The sequence below is a fragment of the Panthera onca genome, chromosome B1 (assembly GCF_046562875.1).
Source record: "Panthera onca isolate mPanOnc1 chromosome B1, mPanOnc1 haplotype 2, whole genome shotgun sequence".
Lineage (NCBI taxonomy): Eukaryota > Metazoa > Chordata > Mammalia > Carnivora > Felidae > Panthera > Panthera onca.
Window position 1 is genome coordinate 130,802,937 of NC_138342.1, and position 19,587 is coordinate 130,822,523.

The 19,587-nt window shown below is 40.8% G+C and overlaps 2 protein-coding genes across 11 annotated transcripts in view; both read left to right on the forward strand.

The window, feature by feature from the left end:
- Positions 1 to 5,246, forward strand: part of TRIM2 (tripartite motif containing 2) — a 160,516-nt gene extending 155,270 nt beyond the window's left edge. For all 10 annotated transcript variants that reach the window (XM_060653972.3, XM_060653975.3, XM_060653967.2 and 7 more), the window contains one exon: positions 738 to 5,246. In XM_060653972.3, coding sequence (XP_060509955.1) covers positions 738 to 890 — 153 coding nt within the window. In that variant the 3' untranslated portion in view covers positions 891 to 5,246. The remainder of the gene's footprint in view (positions 1 to 737) is intronic.
- An 8,359-nt stretch (positions 5,247 to 13,605) lies between these two features.
- Positions 13,606 to 19,587, forward strand: part of MND1 (meiotic nuclear divisions 1) — a 62,289-nt gene continuing 56,307 nt past the window's right edge. The window contains exon 1 of the mRNA XM_060653966.3: positions 13,606 to 13,679. Within this exon, the coding sequence (XP_060509949.3) occupies positions 13,677 to 13,679 (3 nt within the window). The 5' untranslated portion in view covers positions 13,606 to 13,676. The remainder of the gene's footprint in view (positions 13,680 to 19,587) is intronic.

The window sequence follows — 19,587 nt, forward strand, 5'->3', positions numbered from 1 at the left end:
CCCTCTCTCTCTGCCCCTCCCCCGTTCATGCTCTGTCTCTCTCTGTCCCAAAAATAAATTAAAAAAAAAAAAAAAAAAAAAAAAAGTTGAAAAAAAAAAAACTGAGAACAAACTGAGGGTTGATGGCAGGTGGGAGGGAGGGAAGGGTAGGTGATGGGCATTGAAGAGGGCATCTTTTGGGATGAGCACTGGGTGTTGTATGGAAACTAATTTGACAATCAATTTCATATAATAAAAAATAAAAAAATTTTTTCTAATAAATTAATTTTTAAAAAATGAAAAGGTAAAAAAGATCTTTATTTTCTCATTGTATATTATGACTCAGAACCATTCCTTTGTGGTCTAGTGGCTGATTTTTCTGTCTTCTGATTGGGGATAAAAGGGATGTGAGGCTGGAAGTGTGGAAAATGAAGGCTGAGAGTAGGAGACAAGGGTCCTTCATTTTCAGGCACCACTGAAGACTATTCCCCTCAAACTGACCACTGTTAAGAATGTAAATGAGGTCTGGTGGCCAATGGCATGCTCCTTGTCAGTGACTCTGAGGGATAGAGAGTGAAAGGAGCAAAAGCAAGGTAAGTGGAGTGAAGGATCGGATATATGATCATTACCTAAACAAACCTGTTGGGTTACACGCATGCTTTTGTATTGACGATATTAGCATTAAGGGTTTTCTAACTCCTGTTTCATCATATTACTATAACTTTTCCTGTAACACTCTGACTTTATATTTTTTACAGGTTTTTGACGGAAGTGGATCATTTTTGTCCTACATTAACACATCTGCTGACCCACTGTATGGCCCCCAGGGCCTGGCCCTGACTTCAGATGGTCACGTTGTGGTTGCAGACTCTGGAAACCACTGTTTCAAGGTCTACCGGTACTTACAGTAGTGGTGGGCAGATGGACCCCCCCTCTCCCAAAGGTCTTGCACTATGAACTGGAAGGGATTTCTTGACGCGGGACCAGATTACACTAGACTTTTCATGCTAGAAGGAAGCATTGGCGAACTTTCCAAGGTGATTTCTGAATGTAACAATTTCCTTAAAAACTGCATATCTGATTTCTGTAATTCGCCTTTAGGGTTTGAAAGAAGGAAATCCCTTCTACTGAATCTTTGGAAAACGCAGCGTTTCACACCTGTGAACTATGGCTTCTAGGACAGGGATTTATGTAGTTGAACTGATTTTGCAAATCAAACAAGCACTAAAAAAAACCTAGAATATTTAAAGGTGTTTGTTAATCCCGTGAATGGTAGCTTTTATGCAGAGCCTCCAAAAACAAAACAAAAAACAAAACAAAACAAAACAAAAACAGAATCTGTCGTACTTTATTTAACTTCAATTACAAGACCCGGGGGATCTCCTAACCTCACTTTTACAGTCGGTCTTAACTCATGTGACATTTTTTTGGTTATCATTAACTACATGTAAATTAGGAGAAAATACGACTGTCTTGCAAAACCCTCCCAGGTGTGATTAGGCAGGCCTCTTGAGTTTAGCACTTAAAAACCACTGCACATATCCCATCCTTTCTGGGTTAGATCAAAGATCCTTTTTGTGTGTTCTCACCTTTTCTCTCCTGCTCCCCTTGTATCAAAAAACAGAGTCCATTTTCAGGGAAACCTGAAATTCCTAATGCTTTAAAAAGCATATTGCTAATAGCAATGCTACCTTTTGGTAAACAAACAGCCCCCCTCAACTCCAGATTAGTGCACTGGCATGTAATCAAGAAAAAGTCAGTCACATTTTATGTGCCATGTTCTCACGTGTCTCTCCTCTTCCACTTCACGAAAGCGAAAGCTTTACCTCCTGCAAAATGTCAGCACATGTAGTAGGACGCCAGTGTCCTAGGACAGAGAGCCATAAGTAGCCCTTTGGAGGACGGATGGTGTCAACCAAAGGCATGTGATTGATTAATGGTTTCCCCTTAGAAAGCAAGTGTTACCAAAGTCGTGTTATCTCGAAAGCATTACAGGTAAGGGCATGTTACGGTTATTTATCATTGTCTAATGAATAGTAGAGGCATTAAAGGACTATGTATACATGATTAGGGTAAGGTAGAATGTATCATATATATATATATATATATATAGCTGAACCTTTGGTGTATTGAAATAGGCAGCACTCTGAAAGACAGAAGCATCGTCCAGCACATCCCTTTACTGAGCAGTTTAAAGCCGTCCCTAGTAGAGCAAGCCCTAAAACAGGTATAATTTTCACCATTTTCCAGGAATGATGGTATTGGCTGACTTTTAGTCAGAAAATGGCCTTCTGTGCTTTCAAAAGCAAAAACAAAACGAAAACAGGTTGAAAGAAAAGGAAACGTTGAACTTTAGTTACTTTTAATTTAAACGAAGTATAAATGGGTTTTGAGAAATGTGACGGAAAATTTAGTCAATCGTTAATCTGTCTTTGATACTGTAAGGTAAGACGTGGTCTGTTTCCACTGTTTAATTTTCTACTCAGTTCTACCAAATAGGATGTCATGCTTGGCATCTTTGATATGACTTTGGGATCTTTTTCACTGAAAGCACCTTAGAACTGTACTATAAGAAAACATTTCCCACATGTATAATTATATGTGATGTTCATTGCTTAATTTACAACCCAGTCATTCTCTTAAATATAGGACTTTTTTAAATTTAGAAGGGAAATCTAGCTACTTCCAATTGTCTGTCAAATTTATTATGCCCAAATCAACCTCTCAAAAAAAATGTTTTCAGGAAGATTTACATTTAGGTTTAGAATTTCTTTTTCTTTTTTCTTTTTTTTTTAGTTAGGTAGAGTTTTCAAAATATTTGAGACTGTGATAAAGTTATAAAATTCAATAGCATTTTCGGATGTTAAATAAAATACTGTTTCCTAACATCAGCAAACTAAGTCTTTGAATTCAAACACTCGTATTTAATGAGTGCTTACTAGGTGCCAGGCACTATTTTAGGCACTGGGGATACAGCAATAGACAAAAGAGACAAAAATCCCTGCCTGCTTGGAGCTTACACTCTAGGGAGGGAATTTCATTTTGCCCTTTACTAACATTCTGCATAAAAGATAAGCTAGGCCTTTGATAGGTCCCAGACGGTTTAAAAGAAAACCTTTTAAATTTGTTAAAATAACTTCTGTGTGTTTTCACAAGTAAAAGTGGCTTCCTGTTTAGATTCTGTCACAGGCTATTGGTCTTAAGACTAGTTGACTTAAAAGTGTTTTTTGCACAACATTGAAATTATACTTGTGAATTTAGAAATTAACTAGCCGTCCTACCATATCGGGCTGGGTAGCTCAATAATATATTGAATATGAGGCTGTTTTTTTTTAAATCTGTCAATATTGGCACAAATTGGAATGGAAGAATAGATAGTTTGATTCAGACTTGTTCCACTATCTGTTACTAAAACACATGTTGTGGGCACTCTAAGAAACACTGTATTTTCCCCTCCAAAATATATAATCATGTATGGTAAAGTGTAGATAACATTTCACATTTGGATACATATTAGCATTTACTGTATTTCTTGATGAGCATATTTGAGGAGGGAAAGTGCTGCTGATAAGATAGAGTAGACAAGATTTACATGAAATTTTGTCACATTCTCTGGAAAATGGTTTCTGGTAAACTGAGAAGGATATTAAAATAAGTGATTTTTTTTTTCCTGAGCTATCATTATTGTTTGGTTTCTCTTTGTCAAGTGTACAGAACCTGTCATACGTTCATGATAAGTAGCACTGAGAAATTACCCATTCAAATGTCCCCTGGGCACTTATGGCAGAATATTGCCAGTTTGAATGTAAAGGTCAGTGACAATGCATTCCCTCCAAAACAGACCTCCCCTGCTGGGCTTGGGGGACATGGTGACCTGGCCATCCAGAAACACATGAATAAAAAGCCTTTATGACTGTTCACCATTTTTTAAAATGGTACTTGGTATCTTGATCAAACTTTAGTCTCCAGTAACTAAACAAATCCCCAAGTTTCCTTATTTTAATTTACTCTTTGACTAGATTTGAGACAAATAAATACTACAGGTCCATGCAACCAGAACACAGTTGCTTCTACTACTAAATATACAGGGTATGTCCTCACATGAAGTTGGCTGGAATAACAGTATAGTAGCAAGTGTCTATGGATCCTAACATGGAAGGATTCACATAAATGCTTTGCTAATACCTACCGAGTTAATTGGAGGAAATAGCAAATAAGTATTAGGGAATGTGCAGATTACTTCAAAAGGGAAAAACCTTTTTGTACATTTGGACTCTATAGTATCCTCCCTATTCACCAGCTTCTGGAAAGGGAGGAGCATTTTTAGTTTACTAATTTAACAAGACATTTCCAGGTAGGAGAAAATTGAAGCTGTTTGCTTGAGAACATCATCTAATTTTGCTTAAAATCGAAAGTCGTAATACTGTTGCATTCTGTAAATGTTGCAGGGTTTTAAACTTTACAATTATTTTAATATTTTTGATAACTAGGAATCTAGTATTGCCATAAAGGAAACTAAGTGCCCATTAAAGATTTGTTTGGTATAAATAAATGATTTTTTTGTTTTGTTTTAAATGACAGTAAGCTACAAATCATGATGTTAATCTTAAACTTTCTGAAGATGAACTGTGTGGCAGTGATTGTGTGGTCTGTTTGTGGAGAATGTATGAAAGCTATTAATATTCTAAAATAGATTAATAAATTGGCTATGTTGTCCCAATGAATGTACAGCACGTCCATTAACTTTCAAAAGCAACACAGCCTTAAACTCAATGCTTTTGCTTTATGACATGGGAATGTTCTGTCATCAACAGAGTGTATTCTTGTAATGGAATTCTTTATATCATTTTCAATTCTATAGCCTTTCAATCCTATGTATGAGTATAAAGGATTTCTGCTTCCTTTGTTTCTTTTTAAATTTTGTACATTCCATCTTTTTAGGTCTGTTTCATACGTTTTGTGTATAGAACACTAAGTCTTGCGCGCTCTGACATTGATACTGATATATTCTCATTTGTTCTTTTATGAATCGAAATGCTGACTGCCTATTTAAAGAAAAGAATGAACGCTGTGCATCAAAGTGTTTGTATGTCCGTAGCTACATATGTACCACAGTATTTTGGATGCTTTAGTCTACAATAAAACTTTAAATTAATTCTGTCTTGAAACATAGGAGAAACAAGATTCATGTGTATACCTTTACCATGCACAAAATCTCAAATCATTATAATAAAGCTTGTTTTCTCCATTTCCAGGGTGAATGTTTATTTATTGTTTGCTTTTTTAGTAAAGGGAAATGAAGGAATGTTCTACAATACGGGGAAGATATCAATACCTCAAACAAACTGTTTATAAAAGTGAGAAAAGCATAGTGAAATTTTTGTTGTTTACGATGCTAATAATCAGGTGAGCATTTAGGATGTATCTTAAGCAGGAATTTGGAAAATCATGACATGTATGTCTAGCAAATATATTTAGAAGTCCAAATAGACCCAAAGCAATATGCTTATAATCCTTAAAGAATCACAGGACAGACCTTCTGGCATCAGGGTGGTCACATTTCTAGGGGGTGAAGAACTAGAAAGGGACCTCGCTGCAAATAATTGGCTTTAGGTTCCAAAATTTAATTAAAATAAAATTCATTACAATAAAAGGTTTTTTTTAGAGGTTAGGGGTTTATTTATTCATTTATTTTTAAAATATTTTATTTATTTTTGAGATAGAGATAACACGAGCAGGGGATAGGCAGAGAGAGAGGGGGACAGAGGATCCAAAGTGGGCTCCATGCTGAGAGCAGACAGCCTGATGTGGGGCTCAAACTCACCAACTTCGAGATATAACCTGAGCTGAAGTTGGACACTTAACTGACTGAACCACCTAGGCTCCCCTACAATACAATTTTTTATATTCCATCAAGCTAATGGCCAAGCATTTTGAGCAGTACTCACAACATCTAAAGATTACGTCCAGACAGGCCTCTGGAGGCTTGGTTGTAAAGGAACCTGATGATAAATGTACAAATAATAGGGTATCACTATGTCATGTCCTTCCAAAGAAGATAGTTTCAACTGGCTTTCTTTCTTTCTTTCTTTCTTTTTTTTTTTTTAACGTTTATTTATTTTTGAGAGAGCGAGAGAGAGAGAGAGAGAGAGAGAGTGAGTGGGAGAGGGGCAGAGGGGGAGGGAGACAGAATCCAAAGCAGGTTCCAGGCTCTGAGCTGTCAGCACGGAGCCTGAAGTAGGGCTCGAACCCACAGACTGTGAGATCATGACCCGAGCCAAAGTCAGAAGCTGAACTGACAGCCAGCCAGGTGCCCTGGCTTTCATAAATCGAATAAAATTTACATTGGTCTCTATTCATAAAGTCAAAGTTGTCATTTTAATACTGCTAACCTATAGGTCAGGTATCTTCCCCACAAGACTTAAGGACAGATAAGCTCTCAACTTGAGTGGTGTATGGGTTTGATATTTGATCTTTTGTTCTCCTATAACGGACTCTTGTCTTTCTTCATTAATTATAAATAAGTCATCGCCTTACATATATATGCATAGAACTTTTTTATTTATAGGCTTTTTGATTTTTCGTTTAGTCTGGAATACTAAAATTTTCTTTTGAATATCCTTTGTGAACAATGGAGGGACACAACAAAAATTTCTTGTTTTGTTTTTTTGGAGGGTTAAAAAAACCTCTAATAGTTTGTAACTCTACAAGAGGAGACTGAGTCAGTCTTGGAAGGACAGATGAAATAGAAATGAGAAAAAGGCCAAACATGTAACTGCGGATATTGGTTTTATTTAATCCTGCATCCATTCTTCACTTATTTTTTCTTTAAACCAAGCAGGCACCACTGCCATCATGGGCCATTTGGAGATTTTCAGATGCAGAGAGCATGGCATCCCTGATAAAAGCCAGTTGTCCCACGTTTAAGCATCTCTCAAATTATCCTTTGAGAACTCATTTCCCATAAAGCCAGCTGCACTCCTTTCCAGAGCAGCCAAGTTCGACTAAAGCTGCAGTGTATTATTTACCCTAAGTGAAGAGGCAGGAAGGGCAAATGATATTCTATCCTCTACCCCACGCTACTGCCTTTTTTTGTTGTTGCTGTCATTGGACAAATGTCTAAGCACTTGTGATACACCAGGGTTTAAGGTAGGTGTAAGGGATATAAAGATGAGGTAAAGCCTGTGGCCTCTAAGAGCTTGCAGTTTGGTTAGTGAACCAGGCCAGGTAATTATAATACCATGAGCTGCTTTTATATGCATTCATTAGCAAATATTTACTGAGTCTAGTATGTTCTAGCCACTAGGGAACAGCAGCAAACTAAAAAGTCCCTATTCTCATGGAGCTTTAATTCTACTGGAATGAAACTTACATGAATGTGTGTGTGTGTGTGTGTGTGTGTGTGTATTCATGTTCAGTGTGTGTATATATATACATATATGTGTGTGTGTACATGTGTGAAGATATATCATACATAATATATAATGGCTGGCTACATAATTTGTGGGGGCTGATGCAAAATGAAAATGCAGGAACCCTCCTTCAAAAAGAATGTAAAAGGCTTTTTCCTTTTTTCTGTGGCCTCTTGACCTGTGGTGGTGGTTTTTATTTGCTATTTAATGTCCTGCTCCCTGGGGCATAAGGATACTTGATGGCTAAGTAGAGACCCTCATGGGCACCTAGGACCCCACACCATGACTCAGACTTCCCCATGGCTTGGGCCCCAGCCTCCTGCCAGGAATGGAGGGTGGCAGGGGTCACTGGATGGGGCTGAGGGAACTGGCAGGTAAGAACTTGCCCCAGAGGAAGGCAGAGGGCTGGTGTTGCCGCCAGACCACTTATGAGCCAACACTTGGTAAAAGATGGCGAGAGAGCATGAGATGTCCAGGAAAGAACAAATAGTTCAATGTCGTGAGGCCACAGAATGCTCAAGAAGAAATGAGGAGAAATGAGACTGGGCTACAAAAAGGAGTAAGTTCCTTACTGTGCCTGTTCTCCCAGATGGAATGATTAGAAACTATGATACAGAGCAAATTAAGGTAAGAGCCATAAGAGAAGTGTTAATAAAACACAAGGGAAGTTCTGAGTTATCACATGATTCATGGGCACAATCCTGCTTTATGCCACATAATTATAAATAACAGTCCCTTTCGTTCTCAGATGTGCCCGTTTGGATGATAAATTGTATACTTACTCTACACCAGTGTTTCTCAACCTTTTTTCCATTATCATCCCCCTAAGGAGATCTCTTATACATTTTTTCCTAATCTCCCCTATCCCCACTCCATGAAATGTTACTACCAGAGATGTACCGTGTATCTGTTTGTGTACTATAGCCCTTTGGAGAGCCACAGACCATCTGAGATTTTTCTAGCTTCCAGGAGCCCTCGTTGAAACCGATGCTCTGCAAAAATGATACAATAGCATTGTCATTTTTAACTCAGGGGATGTGGGATGACTGAGAAGTTGATAACGGTGACTATTTCTTGGGGCACCTGGGTGGCTCAGTCGGTTGGGCATCCGACTCTTGGTTTCGACTCAGGTCATGATCTCTCAGTTCGTGAGTTCAAGCCCCACATCAGGCTGTCTGCTGTCATTGCAGAGCCCACTTTGGATCCTCTGCCCCCCCATCCCTCCCCCACTCATGCACTCTCTTTTTCTCTCAAAAATAAACATTAAAAAAATTTTTTTAATGTTGACTATTTCTTATTTGAAATGTTCTCCTTTCACGGTTTTTTATTCTCCTTCTTTTCCTACCTTGTAGACTTTTCCCTCTGTCTTTTCCAAATTACTTTCTTTTCCTGCTTCCTTAATAAGAAGTTTCTTCTAGAGGTCATGCTTTTCAGAATTTCAAGGAAGGGCCATGAGAAGGTTATCTTCAGTTTGGAGTATATTTCCTGAGAAAGCAAGGGAACCGGAGAAGGGAGAATGTGTCTCTTCTCCTTGGTGGTGTCGTTCTGAGGTCTGGTATTCTAAAATGGGTGCACATCTGGAATCTCAGAGAAGTGTAACTACAATTCAGGGCCATTTAGGATACAGCTACTGTTCAATGAGTAACCCACTCCATGTGCACTTAGTACTCATCTTTCCCAAGAGAAGACCCAATTGAGTCAATTTGTCACTGTCCAAGGCTACCTTGGCCACCTCAAAGGCAAGGGGCTTGCTCTATGTTCACCCTGTACACTCTGCCTTTGGCACGAGCGCCTAGCCCTGGTCGAGTCAGGCATGGCCCAGATGGCAGAGAGTTCATTAGATGGAATGGCAAGAACCACACCTGTGTGTAGCAAGAATGCCGGGGGGGTTTAAAGACAGAACGTGGCCAAGGGCCTGGAAGGGACCTAGAGAGTCAGAGTGTCCTCTCCAGTGGAGTTCTGTCCTCAGATCCCATCTCTCCTGTGTTCTTTCCTTCCACAAAGGAGATTTAAAAGATTTTTAAATACCCACACAGAGAAGTGCACACATGTTTAGTGGTTTTGCTCCTTTCGCATCTCACCCTTGCTGCCTCCTCACTCCCAAATAAATTACCAGCACGTCTTTGTCTCAAGCTCTGTTTTGGCGGAAATTCAGGGGATTCTGGGTTTCCAGGTTCCCAGTCTAGAAGAGGGGTTGTGACAGGTGGGCACATCTCTTTGGCCCTGCAGATTCCTTGCCTGTGGGGAGGGTTGTGGCTGGAGTAAGGGCAACAGGTCCCTCTGTAGAGCAGGGTCTTGGGCAAGGGTGCTGAGATGGGAGAGCAGTTCTGACTAAAACAAACCCCTTACTGGCGTGACCTGTCTGGTTCATCTTCACACACTTTGCAGGCAGCAGATAAAGTAAAAAGAATGAACTTAATGTATGCTTAAGGATTTTGTAAAACACAAATTTGGACAATAAATAAATGCCATCTGGGTACAAAAACAGATGCTAGATGGTGGATACGGGATCCAAAGTCATGGGTTCCTCTCAGATGCTGCAAATATTTATCTACCATACTTAAAAACCTGTATACTACATCTGCCTGCTCCGTAATATTACAAAACTTGGGGTATCTCTAGACATCATTAAAAGATAAACTGAGGCATATTAAAGATTTTAGGAGTCTGAGCAAAATCAGTTCTAATCAAGCAGTGCCAAACCAGAAGTGGGTAGGACTGCTCTGGCGACAGGAGCCCGCGGAATGACTTACACAGAGTACAGAACCAAAGGAATTATTCGATTCACTAAAGCTTAAAGTCTTGTTGACTGATGCAATTGTCGTTAGTGTTCTGATTTCCTAACCTCAGGGCATTTACAGGCTTAGATTTGGGTTTGCCCTTGTAGGCTGCTGCAGCATTAGAGCCACACAATAGAGTCTAATGGCTTCCTTGTTTAATTTAACACATCCGAATGGTATATATGATAATTTCAAATTTCTATTGGTAAGGATAATGAATGGGAAAGCATTACCCAATACAAATAAGATTAAAAAAAAATTTTTTTTTGCTAACATTTATTTATTTGTTGAGAGTCAGAGAGAGACAGAGCACGAGCAGGGGAGGTGCAGAGAGAGGGAGACAGAATCAGAAGCAGGCTCCAGGCTCTGAGCTGTGAGCATGGAGCCCGATGCGGGGCTTGAACCCACAAACTGTGAGATCATGACCTGAGCCGAAGTCAGTCGCCCAACCGGCCGATCCACCCAGGTGCCCCAATAATTAAGATTTTAATAAAGTAAAGTATCCTTTGATTTTTCAACTGAAAACTATATCCAGTTATCCCCAAGTCAATGAAGAGACGGTGTTCTTAAATACCTCGTACATTTATTTGATACACATTTATTGAGTGTTGACCATCTGTTGGGCACTGTGCTAGGTCTTAGTGACACCAAGATCGTTGGGTTAACCTCTGCCACAGAAAGGAGTTTGATGTTTCAGGGAAGCTGTCCAAGAAAACAGTTATAGAATGAATGTGGGGTGCTATGATAAAATTGCAGATTGCTGGGGCGCCTGGGTGGCTCAGTTGGTTGAGCGTCCGACTTCGGCTCAGGTCATGATCTCACAGTCCGTGAGTTCGAGGCCCGCGTCGGCTCTGTGCTGACAGCTGAGAGCCTGGAGCCTGCTTCAGATTCTGTGTCTCCCTCTCTCTCTGACCCTCCCCCGTTCATGCTCTGTCTCTCTCTGTCTCAAAAATAAATAAACGTTAAAAAAAATTTTTTTAAAAATTGCAGATTGCTATAGCATACCGCGGAAGACCCTCTATCTGCTTGTGCCCTGGGAGAGGGGAAGCACGGAAAAAGATTCCTGAAGCGAATCCTGTCAGATCTCCCAGACATATGAGCTATCTAAAGGGAGATTAGAATAAGCCAAATGGAAAAAGGCCATTCCTGTTGGAGGGAAGAGGTATGGCAGTTCGAGAGCCAAGTAAGGCAACTCTTCCCACAAGCATCACCTTTATGGTTTTTGTCAAATCTATATATCTCCAGTGCAATTACTTCATATTTTCTTAAATATCATTTTTGTTTTTTTGACATACCTACTTCATCCAAATCTAGAGAAATGCATGAGAACTCTGGAGTATAATGTGCTACTTATACTTTTTCTAGTACATATTAAAACATGTATTAGGGGCGCCTGGGTGGCGCAGTCGGTTAAGCGTCCGACTTCAGCCAGGTCACGATCTCACGGTCCGTGAGTTCGAGCCCCGCGTCAGGCTCTGGCCTGATGGCTCGGAGCCTGGAGCCTGTTTCCGATTCTGTGTCTCCCTCTCTCTCTCTCTGCCCCTCCCCCATTCATGCTCTGTCTCTCTCTCTGTCCCAAAAATAAATAAAAAACGTTGAAAACAAAATTAAAAAAAAACAAAACAAAACAAAACAAAAAAACATGTATTAAATGGCTACCCATTTACTATTTTAAAATCATCTCATGTACCATCAATCATATGGTATCCTAACACACCCTAGGGAAAACTAAATTAATGGAACTCTAAGCAACCAATATAACCCTTCCCTTGCTTATGTTTCTTTTCTTTTTCTTTCTTTCTTTCTTTCTTTCTTTCTTTCTTTCTTTCTTTCTTTCTTTTTTTAGTGCTTACTTATTTATTTTGAGAGAGAGAGAGAGAGAGTGTGTGAACAGGGATAGGGCAGAAAGAAGGAGATAGAGAATCCAATGCATGCTCAGATCTCGAACCCACAAACTGTGAGATCATGACCTGAGTGGAGATCAAGAGTCAGAAACACAACCCACTGAACCACTCAGGTGCCCCTTGCTTCTGTTTCTTAAAAAAAAGGTTTTTTTTAATGTTTATTATTTAAAAAAAAATTGTTTTAACGTTTATTTTTGAGACAGAGAGAGACAAAGCATGAACAGGGGAGGGTCAGAGAGAGAGAGAGAGAGAGGGAGACACAGAATCTGAAACAGGCTCCAAGCTCTGAGCTGTCAGCACAGAGCCCGACGCGGGGCTCGAACTCACGGACCACGAGATCATGACCTGGGCTGAAGTCAGCCGCTTAACCAACTGAGCCACCCAGGCACCCCTATTTTTTTTTTTTAATTTATTTATTATTGAGAGACAGAGAGAGACACTGAGCGTGAGCAGGGGAGGGGCAGAGAGAGGGGAAGACACAGAATCTGAATCAGGCTTCAGGATCTGAGCTGTTAGCACAGAGGCTGATGAGGGGCTCGAACTCACAAACCACGAGATCGTGACCTGAGCCGAAGTCCGTTGCTCAACCAACTGAGCCACCCAGGCGCCCCTGTTTATTTATTTTTGAGAGAGACAGAGACAGAATGCGAGTGGGGTAGGGGCAGAGAGAGAGGGAGACACAGGATCCGAAGCAGGCTCCAGGCTCTGAGCTGTCAGCACAGAGCCCGACGCAGGGCTTGAACTCATGAGCTGAGAGATCATGACCTGAGCCCAAAGCTCAACCGACTGAGCCACCCGGTGCCCCGTCTTTGCTTCTGTTTCTTAAAGAAGCAATAAGAGATAAAAATTCTCACTTTAGATGCCACTCTATGTTTTCGGTAAAATTACTGTACTTTAAAATAGTTCAAAATAACGTACAATAATTTTCAAAATAACTGATAAGTCTGAGTTAATTTTGTAGCGCCTTTAGGCTAACACACCCGAACTTCAGACCTGAATATTCATGTATTTTCAGGTCGTGAGGTAGCAGCTTTTCCACGGCTTTCATTTGAAGCTCATTATTTTGTTTATTTAAAACAAATAAACCTAGGGGGAAAACAGACAACACAAAGCGATATTTAAAAACTGGGAAAACACTGAAGAGAGCTGCAAAGAAGAGGGGTAAAATTAGGAGAGAACAAAGTCCGCCTTAGGCTGGGCAAATCCGGGTGGATGGGGGCAGCGCTTCCTTCCTCGACAGCCAAATCGCCTCTATTTTTTAAGGCCAACTTTAGGCCGGGTTTCTGCAGCGCGAGGAAAACGTGCCCTAAAGTGAGGGCTTAAGACTTTCTAAAAAAAGGAGTCACATTCTACATCAGAGCAGAGGCAGGAGCGCAGAGAGACCAGTCCAAGCAGCGCCCTGGCCGACCCCGCCCCTCTCCGGCCGGCCGCTCCGCCGAGCCGCCAGGGGTCGCCGCGCACCGTTGGAGCGGAGGTCGGCCCCCGTCCCACCTCTTCCTGGTCGCTGCTCCGCCCCCTGGCGGTGTCCGCGCCAAAATCAAACCCGTCTAGTCCCGCCCCGCCCCTCGCTGCGCGCAGGCCCAGCCTTCGGAAGATCCGCTATGGTAAGAACTGAGGCCGAGCCCCAGGGTCCCGCTCCTCCCCACTCTCGAGGCGGCGGAGCTCCTCGGCAGCTTTAGGCCCCGGCGGGGTTTCGGGGGCTTGGCTCCCATGGAGGGGCCGCCAGGTCGACGCGGCCGGAGCCCAGAGGCTGAGGCGTGGCCCCGGGCCTGCCACCCTTAGGCCGCGGGGCGTCCGCCGCCTTCCCGCCCTTGCGCGCCCCGCGCTGTCCCCAGAGCCTTCCAAGGCGGGTTAGGCTAAAATCCGGAGGCGTTCGCGAACGTGACCCGAGTGTCTCACAAACTTAGCGACCTGGCCAAAGCACGAGTCGCTTCAGAACCATTGCACCAGGCTCCCCGGATTCTGCTGCCAAAGGTGCAGCCTCTTAGGAAGAACCGGGAAAGGTGTGAGCGAGCAAGCATCTTGGGTCTTAGACGAGTGCTATGTATCATGGTTTGTAGAGCACGTTTCTGAGTGGCTCACGGTTTCAGAAGTAACCTAACGAATCTTCACTTTATGCCAGTAAGATTTCTTTGAAAATCCGTTGTTCTTTTACCAAAGGGCTGGAATCGATGTCCTTTTGTGCTCTGAACTGCTGGTTGGTAAGGAGTTAGTCCGTTTATTTGGGAAGCACTGCGCTGAGTTAGCCTTCCCTGCATACCATGGTCGGTTAAGTCCTGGTAAGATTCCAAGGCGTGCTTGTATCTTTGTGAATTTAATGTCTTTTAGCTCGTCCAATCATTAAAAAAAAATTTTTTTTTTTTTTTTTTTTTTTTTTTTTTTTTTTAATTTGAGAGAGAGAGAGAGCGAGCGGGGGAGAGGGTTAGAGTGAGGAAGAGAGAGCGAGAATCCCAAGTAGGCTCCATGCTCAGCTCAGGGTCGGTGGCGGGGCCTGATCCTAAGACCCCGGGATCATGACCTGAGCCGAAATTAAGAGCTGGAGGCCCAACCCACTGAGCCACCCAGAAGCCCCTCATCAAATCATTTCCATAAACTTCAGTTTCATGTCATTTTTTTTTTTTCTGCCTCTGTTGGCAGAGAATCAACATCTAATTAAATGAATCTAAGATTTTAATATCTTAATTTAGTTAAGTGGCCGTTATTTTGCTGGGCAAGGATCTAGGTTGTATGGTACTTATTTGAAGATACTTGTCCAGATGTAATTACAACTGATAACGGCTTCTTTGTGGTTAAACTAACAACGCTGCCACCTGGGCATAAAACGATCTCAGAAGCCAAACAGGAGCACACTTCAATCTGTTACCCATGCTGTGTGGTAGTGTATTTCTCAGTAGTGTTACTGGCCTAACACAACTGACCATTGAGAACTATGCAGCACAAATGCATTAACTTTATCCTTTTACCTAATGTCTCTACATACGAATCACCTTCTGATTCTAAATAGTAGTAGTAATGCTGTTAACTATTTCCAGATGCTTACCTCTGATAGTGGAGAAACATGAAATAGAATAAAACTTGGAGATACATCCTATTTTTTAAATGTATGCTCAGGAAGTACGTTTAGTGTTATGTTGATCAAAGACAAAGTTTTGTTCCCTTTCCTGATTTTGAATTAATCCCAGTTTTGATTCGGTTGGGCTTGGTGGGTAAACAAGTACAGGCATATATTTGGAATTGGAGAGATGTAACGTACTCTGCCACTTCTGAGGGCAACAGATATCATATACTTTTAATTTTTCAAAGTTGTATTGTAATTGGTAAACAGAGCTGATTTTGGGAATCTGTAACTCCTAATTGGAGAAGGTTCCTTAGATGTATGGTTTTTTAAGTGGTTTAAAATACAGGTTTCCCCCACTCTTTGAAAGAGTAGTGTTCCTATGAAGCCTTTTGTCATCTGAGATGATGTAAGGGGAAGCAGCAGCAGCAATTATTAATTTATATGGAAAAAAATCTTTTTTTTTTAATTTTTTTTTTTAACATTTTATTTATTTTTGAGACAGGGAGAGACAGAGCATGAACAGGGGAGGGTCAGAGAGAGGGAGACACAGAATCTGAAACAGGCTCCAGGCTCTGAGCTGTCCGCACAGAGCCCGACGCAGGGCTCAAACTCACGGACAGCGAGATCGTGACCTGAGCCGAAGTCGGCCGCTTAACCGACTGAGCCACCCAGGCGCCCCGGAAAAAAAATCTTTGAGCATTTCTGAGACCTAAAAAAAAAAAAAAAAACCAACCCTCTTAGGCTTTTCTCTTTTTTAATTTTTTAAAACTTTAAAGAATTTTTTTCTCTCAGGCTTTTCATATACCCTAGGATACATCTTGCCAGTGCAGATACTCATAGACACAGTTCAAAACTGTGGTGGCTTATGCTTGAGATGCTGAATGTAGTTCCCAGGGAAGGAGCTTGGTGGAGCCATTCCTAAACCAAACGCTGAACACTGGTTCTTCACTTTTTGTCTTTTTTCCGTACAAGTGAAAGTGCTCTTAGGATTTCTTTTGGTTAGTGAAAATAGGTACTAATGTAAATCTTCTGAAAAGTGGGGATAGCTCTATGTTAGTTGACCAGGAAGCTTTGTTGTCCTCAGGTCAAGTCTTGAGTCCCCTTGCTTACTAATTTGAATATATATACATATTTGAATATATATAGTCAATATATCTTTATTTGAATATATAGATAGATATCTATACATATATATATATACACTAATTTGAATATATCTCTAACTTATGTTGTCAGCAGATTTTCTTTAATGTTAACTATTAAGTAAGCCCTTGTTGATTTTTTTGGGAGAAATTTCTAGATATGAATTAGTATGGTATCCTTTTACGTTAGTTATTTTCATTCTGGCCATGATACTCTCCTACTGTGGTTAATAATAAAAACTATTTCTAGTCATAAAAGAGACTGATGAGTAAATTAGCCTGAAAACAATGTTAATGGATAATACAGCTCATCCATATTTCTTGAGTAACTTTCATAGCTTCTGAACTGATATGAACTTTCCTAAAACTGTGTGCCTCCAGGACACTAGACTCTCCTCATTGTCTGCTTCTGGTGGGCAGATTGTTGTGGAGTCCATGAGTCTCTCCAAGGAGCTGTTTAATAATACCAAAATGTTAGGACCCATTTAAAGCTTTGGATCTGTTTTCCACTGATGTAGCTACAGACTAGTCCTAAAGGGATCCTCGCTGCCACCCAGTACCCCTGACCTGTCGCTAGATTCTGGGGTGAGAAGAGCAGTGTTCTCAACCCTGGGGAGTTAAAGCACCTGGAGAGGCTTTGTAAGATATGCATGCCCAGACCACGGTCTGGTCTCAGAGATTCTGATTCAGTTCATATGGCATGTGCCTTGGTATCAGTATTTTTGAAAAGCTCCTGAGATACTTCTAATGGCAGTTTGAAACCCATTGGACTAGAAAAATGAACCAAAAGAGCCTTCGAACTGGGTGTGGATTTCATGCTTGGTTGTTTTGATACTGCTGAGGCCAGTGTGAAGGGAGGCTAATTAAAGCAGTATTGAATGCCAGCTGTTGACTCCAGGTTTAGCAAATAGATCTATATGGTTTTTTGGAGCTTGCCCACCTGAGATTTCTGTGATTTATCTCTCCAGGAAAGGCCATAAATGGTTAGCACAGAATTCTTTATTATTAATTTACCCTGTGTCATATATGGGAGTGCAGAGGATGTTGTGGGGTTTGGGAGCCTGAACAGTCTCAAAGTTTAGAGTTAGGGTTGTGGATACATGGTCCTGAAGTCAAGGGATGGCCTTTGTGTCTGCTCTAACCTAGCACTAAGCTCTAGGAAGGCAAGGGCAATGCATGTTCTGAAGTTTTCAGTCTGCTGAGAAAGACAAGTATACAAACTGATTTGATAAAGTTGTGTTCTGGGAGCACATGGGATGACACTCAGCCTGTCCTGTGAGCTCAGGGGAAGCTCTTTCACAGAATGCTTAAACTAAGCTTTAGGAGATTTTTTTTGGAGTTTCGAATAGGAGAGAGGAACAGGTGTTTTAGAACATTTTGTGAAAGACATAAAAATGGGAAAGAGCATGCTGCGAGTGGAGAATTACAAGTACAGATCTTCCTCAACTCACAATGGAGTTACACCCTGATAAACCCACTGTAATTTGAAAATATCATTAAGTCAAAAATGCATTTAATACACCTAACCTATGGAGCATCATAGCTTAGCCTAGCCTACCTTAAACATGCTCAGAACACTTATACATTAGCCTATAGCTGAGCAAAAGCATCTAAGACAAAGCCTATTTTATAGTAAGGTATTAAATATCTCATGTAATTTATTGAAAAGTGTACTGAAAGTGAAAAACAGAATGATTGTAAGTGTATTGATTGTGTACCCTCATGGTCGTGTGGCTGCCCAGCCTCATGAGAGTATTGTACTTCCTATCACTAGCCTGAGAAAAGATTCAGATTCAAAATTTGAAGTATGGTTTCTATTGAATGTGTATCACTTTCACACTATGGTAAAGTTGAAAAAGTGGAACCATAGTAAGTCAGGGACCATCTGATTTTTGTATTACAGCTCAAGTGGCTTAACTCTCCATGGTATGGTCAAATTTGATGTGGGGAGTGGTATCTGTGAGAGGTAGATTGGGGTCAGGTGATAAAGGGCCTTGTAGAATGATTGGATACTTCTGGATGGTTCGGAAACACTGAAAAAGCAAGGAGAGGCATAGTTAGATTTGCTTCTTGGCAGTGTGGAATGTGGACTTAGAGGGTGAGACAAAGTGTGGCGAGGGGGCCTGCAGGAATGTTGCAGGAGACAGCACACATAATGAAGGCCTGAATCGAGGTAGGGGTTATAGGGATGGAGCAGACTGGATAGATTTGAGGAATAGTTAAGCACTAAAATTGGCAGAACTTGGTGATTGGTCTGATGTAGAGTAAGAGGGATGAAAGAACCTGGGACGACTGCCAGGCCTCTGGCTTAGGTGACAAGGTGGTATCTAACTGAGCTCAAGACCTGGAACAGCAGGTTTGGGGAGTAGATGTGGGAGAAGAAGAGTTCAGTTGAAACCCTCTGAGTTTGAAGTCTGTCCAGTAGGCAGGTAGATACATGAGATTGTAGCTCAGGAGCATACTTCAGAGACCGATTTACGATTGGAGGATTCAGCATAAGTGTTTGTTAAAACCATAAAAGCAGATAAGATCAAAGAAAAGTGTGAGGAGATGAGATCAATAGAGAACCTAGGGGGAACTATAGTGTTCAAGAGTAGACAGTGAAAAAAGAGAAATATCAACATTAATCCTACTTATTTTATCTATACAGTTCATCCAGGAACACGTGATAATTTTACTGCTGTGAAAATCAGTTAGTGGGGTTTCTAGGTTCTGCAAGTAGAATAAAGACTTATGGACTCTGGTTTGTATTCAGGATGGCAATTTCAAATCCCTGTCCCTGTCTATTATAGGCTTTCATTTTCCAATGGAGTATTTAGTTGCAAAGACTCAGTCTTTGTTTGTTTTTAATGTCTGCTTTTTTAAAGTGGTGTAAAGTGTTTTAAACTTCTTACTAAACAGTTTATGTTGCCTCATAATCCTGTGTGATTTTTGAGAAAGATTCAGATGACTTAAAAAACATTAGTGTGGAATTCTCTATTAGACATGATTCTCTCTTTTGTTATTTTCTGTGACTCTTTGCATTGAGGGAATTTGGCTTTTTAGAAAAATTTGGATTTCAGCTTTATACGTTCTAAATACAATATATTATAAAATTGAATTATCAATAGACATTTTAGTTACGTGTTAATTATCTTAATTTTAAATTGGCTAAACTATAGTTACAGAATAGTAGAAACCTTCAGTAGGCTTCCGTTTTCTACTTGGATAGGTTTTTTTCTTCCTCCAGCCTATCCTCCACAATGCTACTATATGCCATCTTACTAAAATGTAACTCTAATCTTGTCACTCTTCTGCTTTAGAAATTCACCC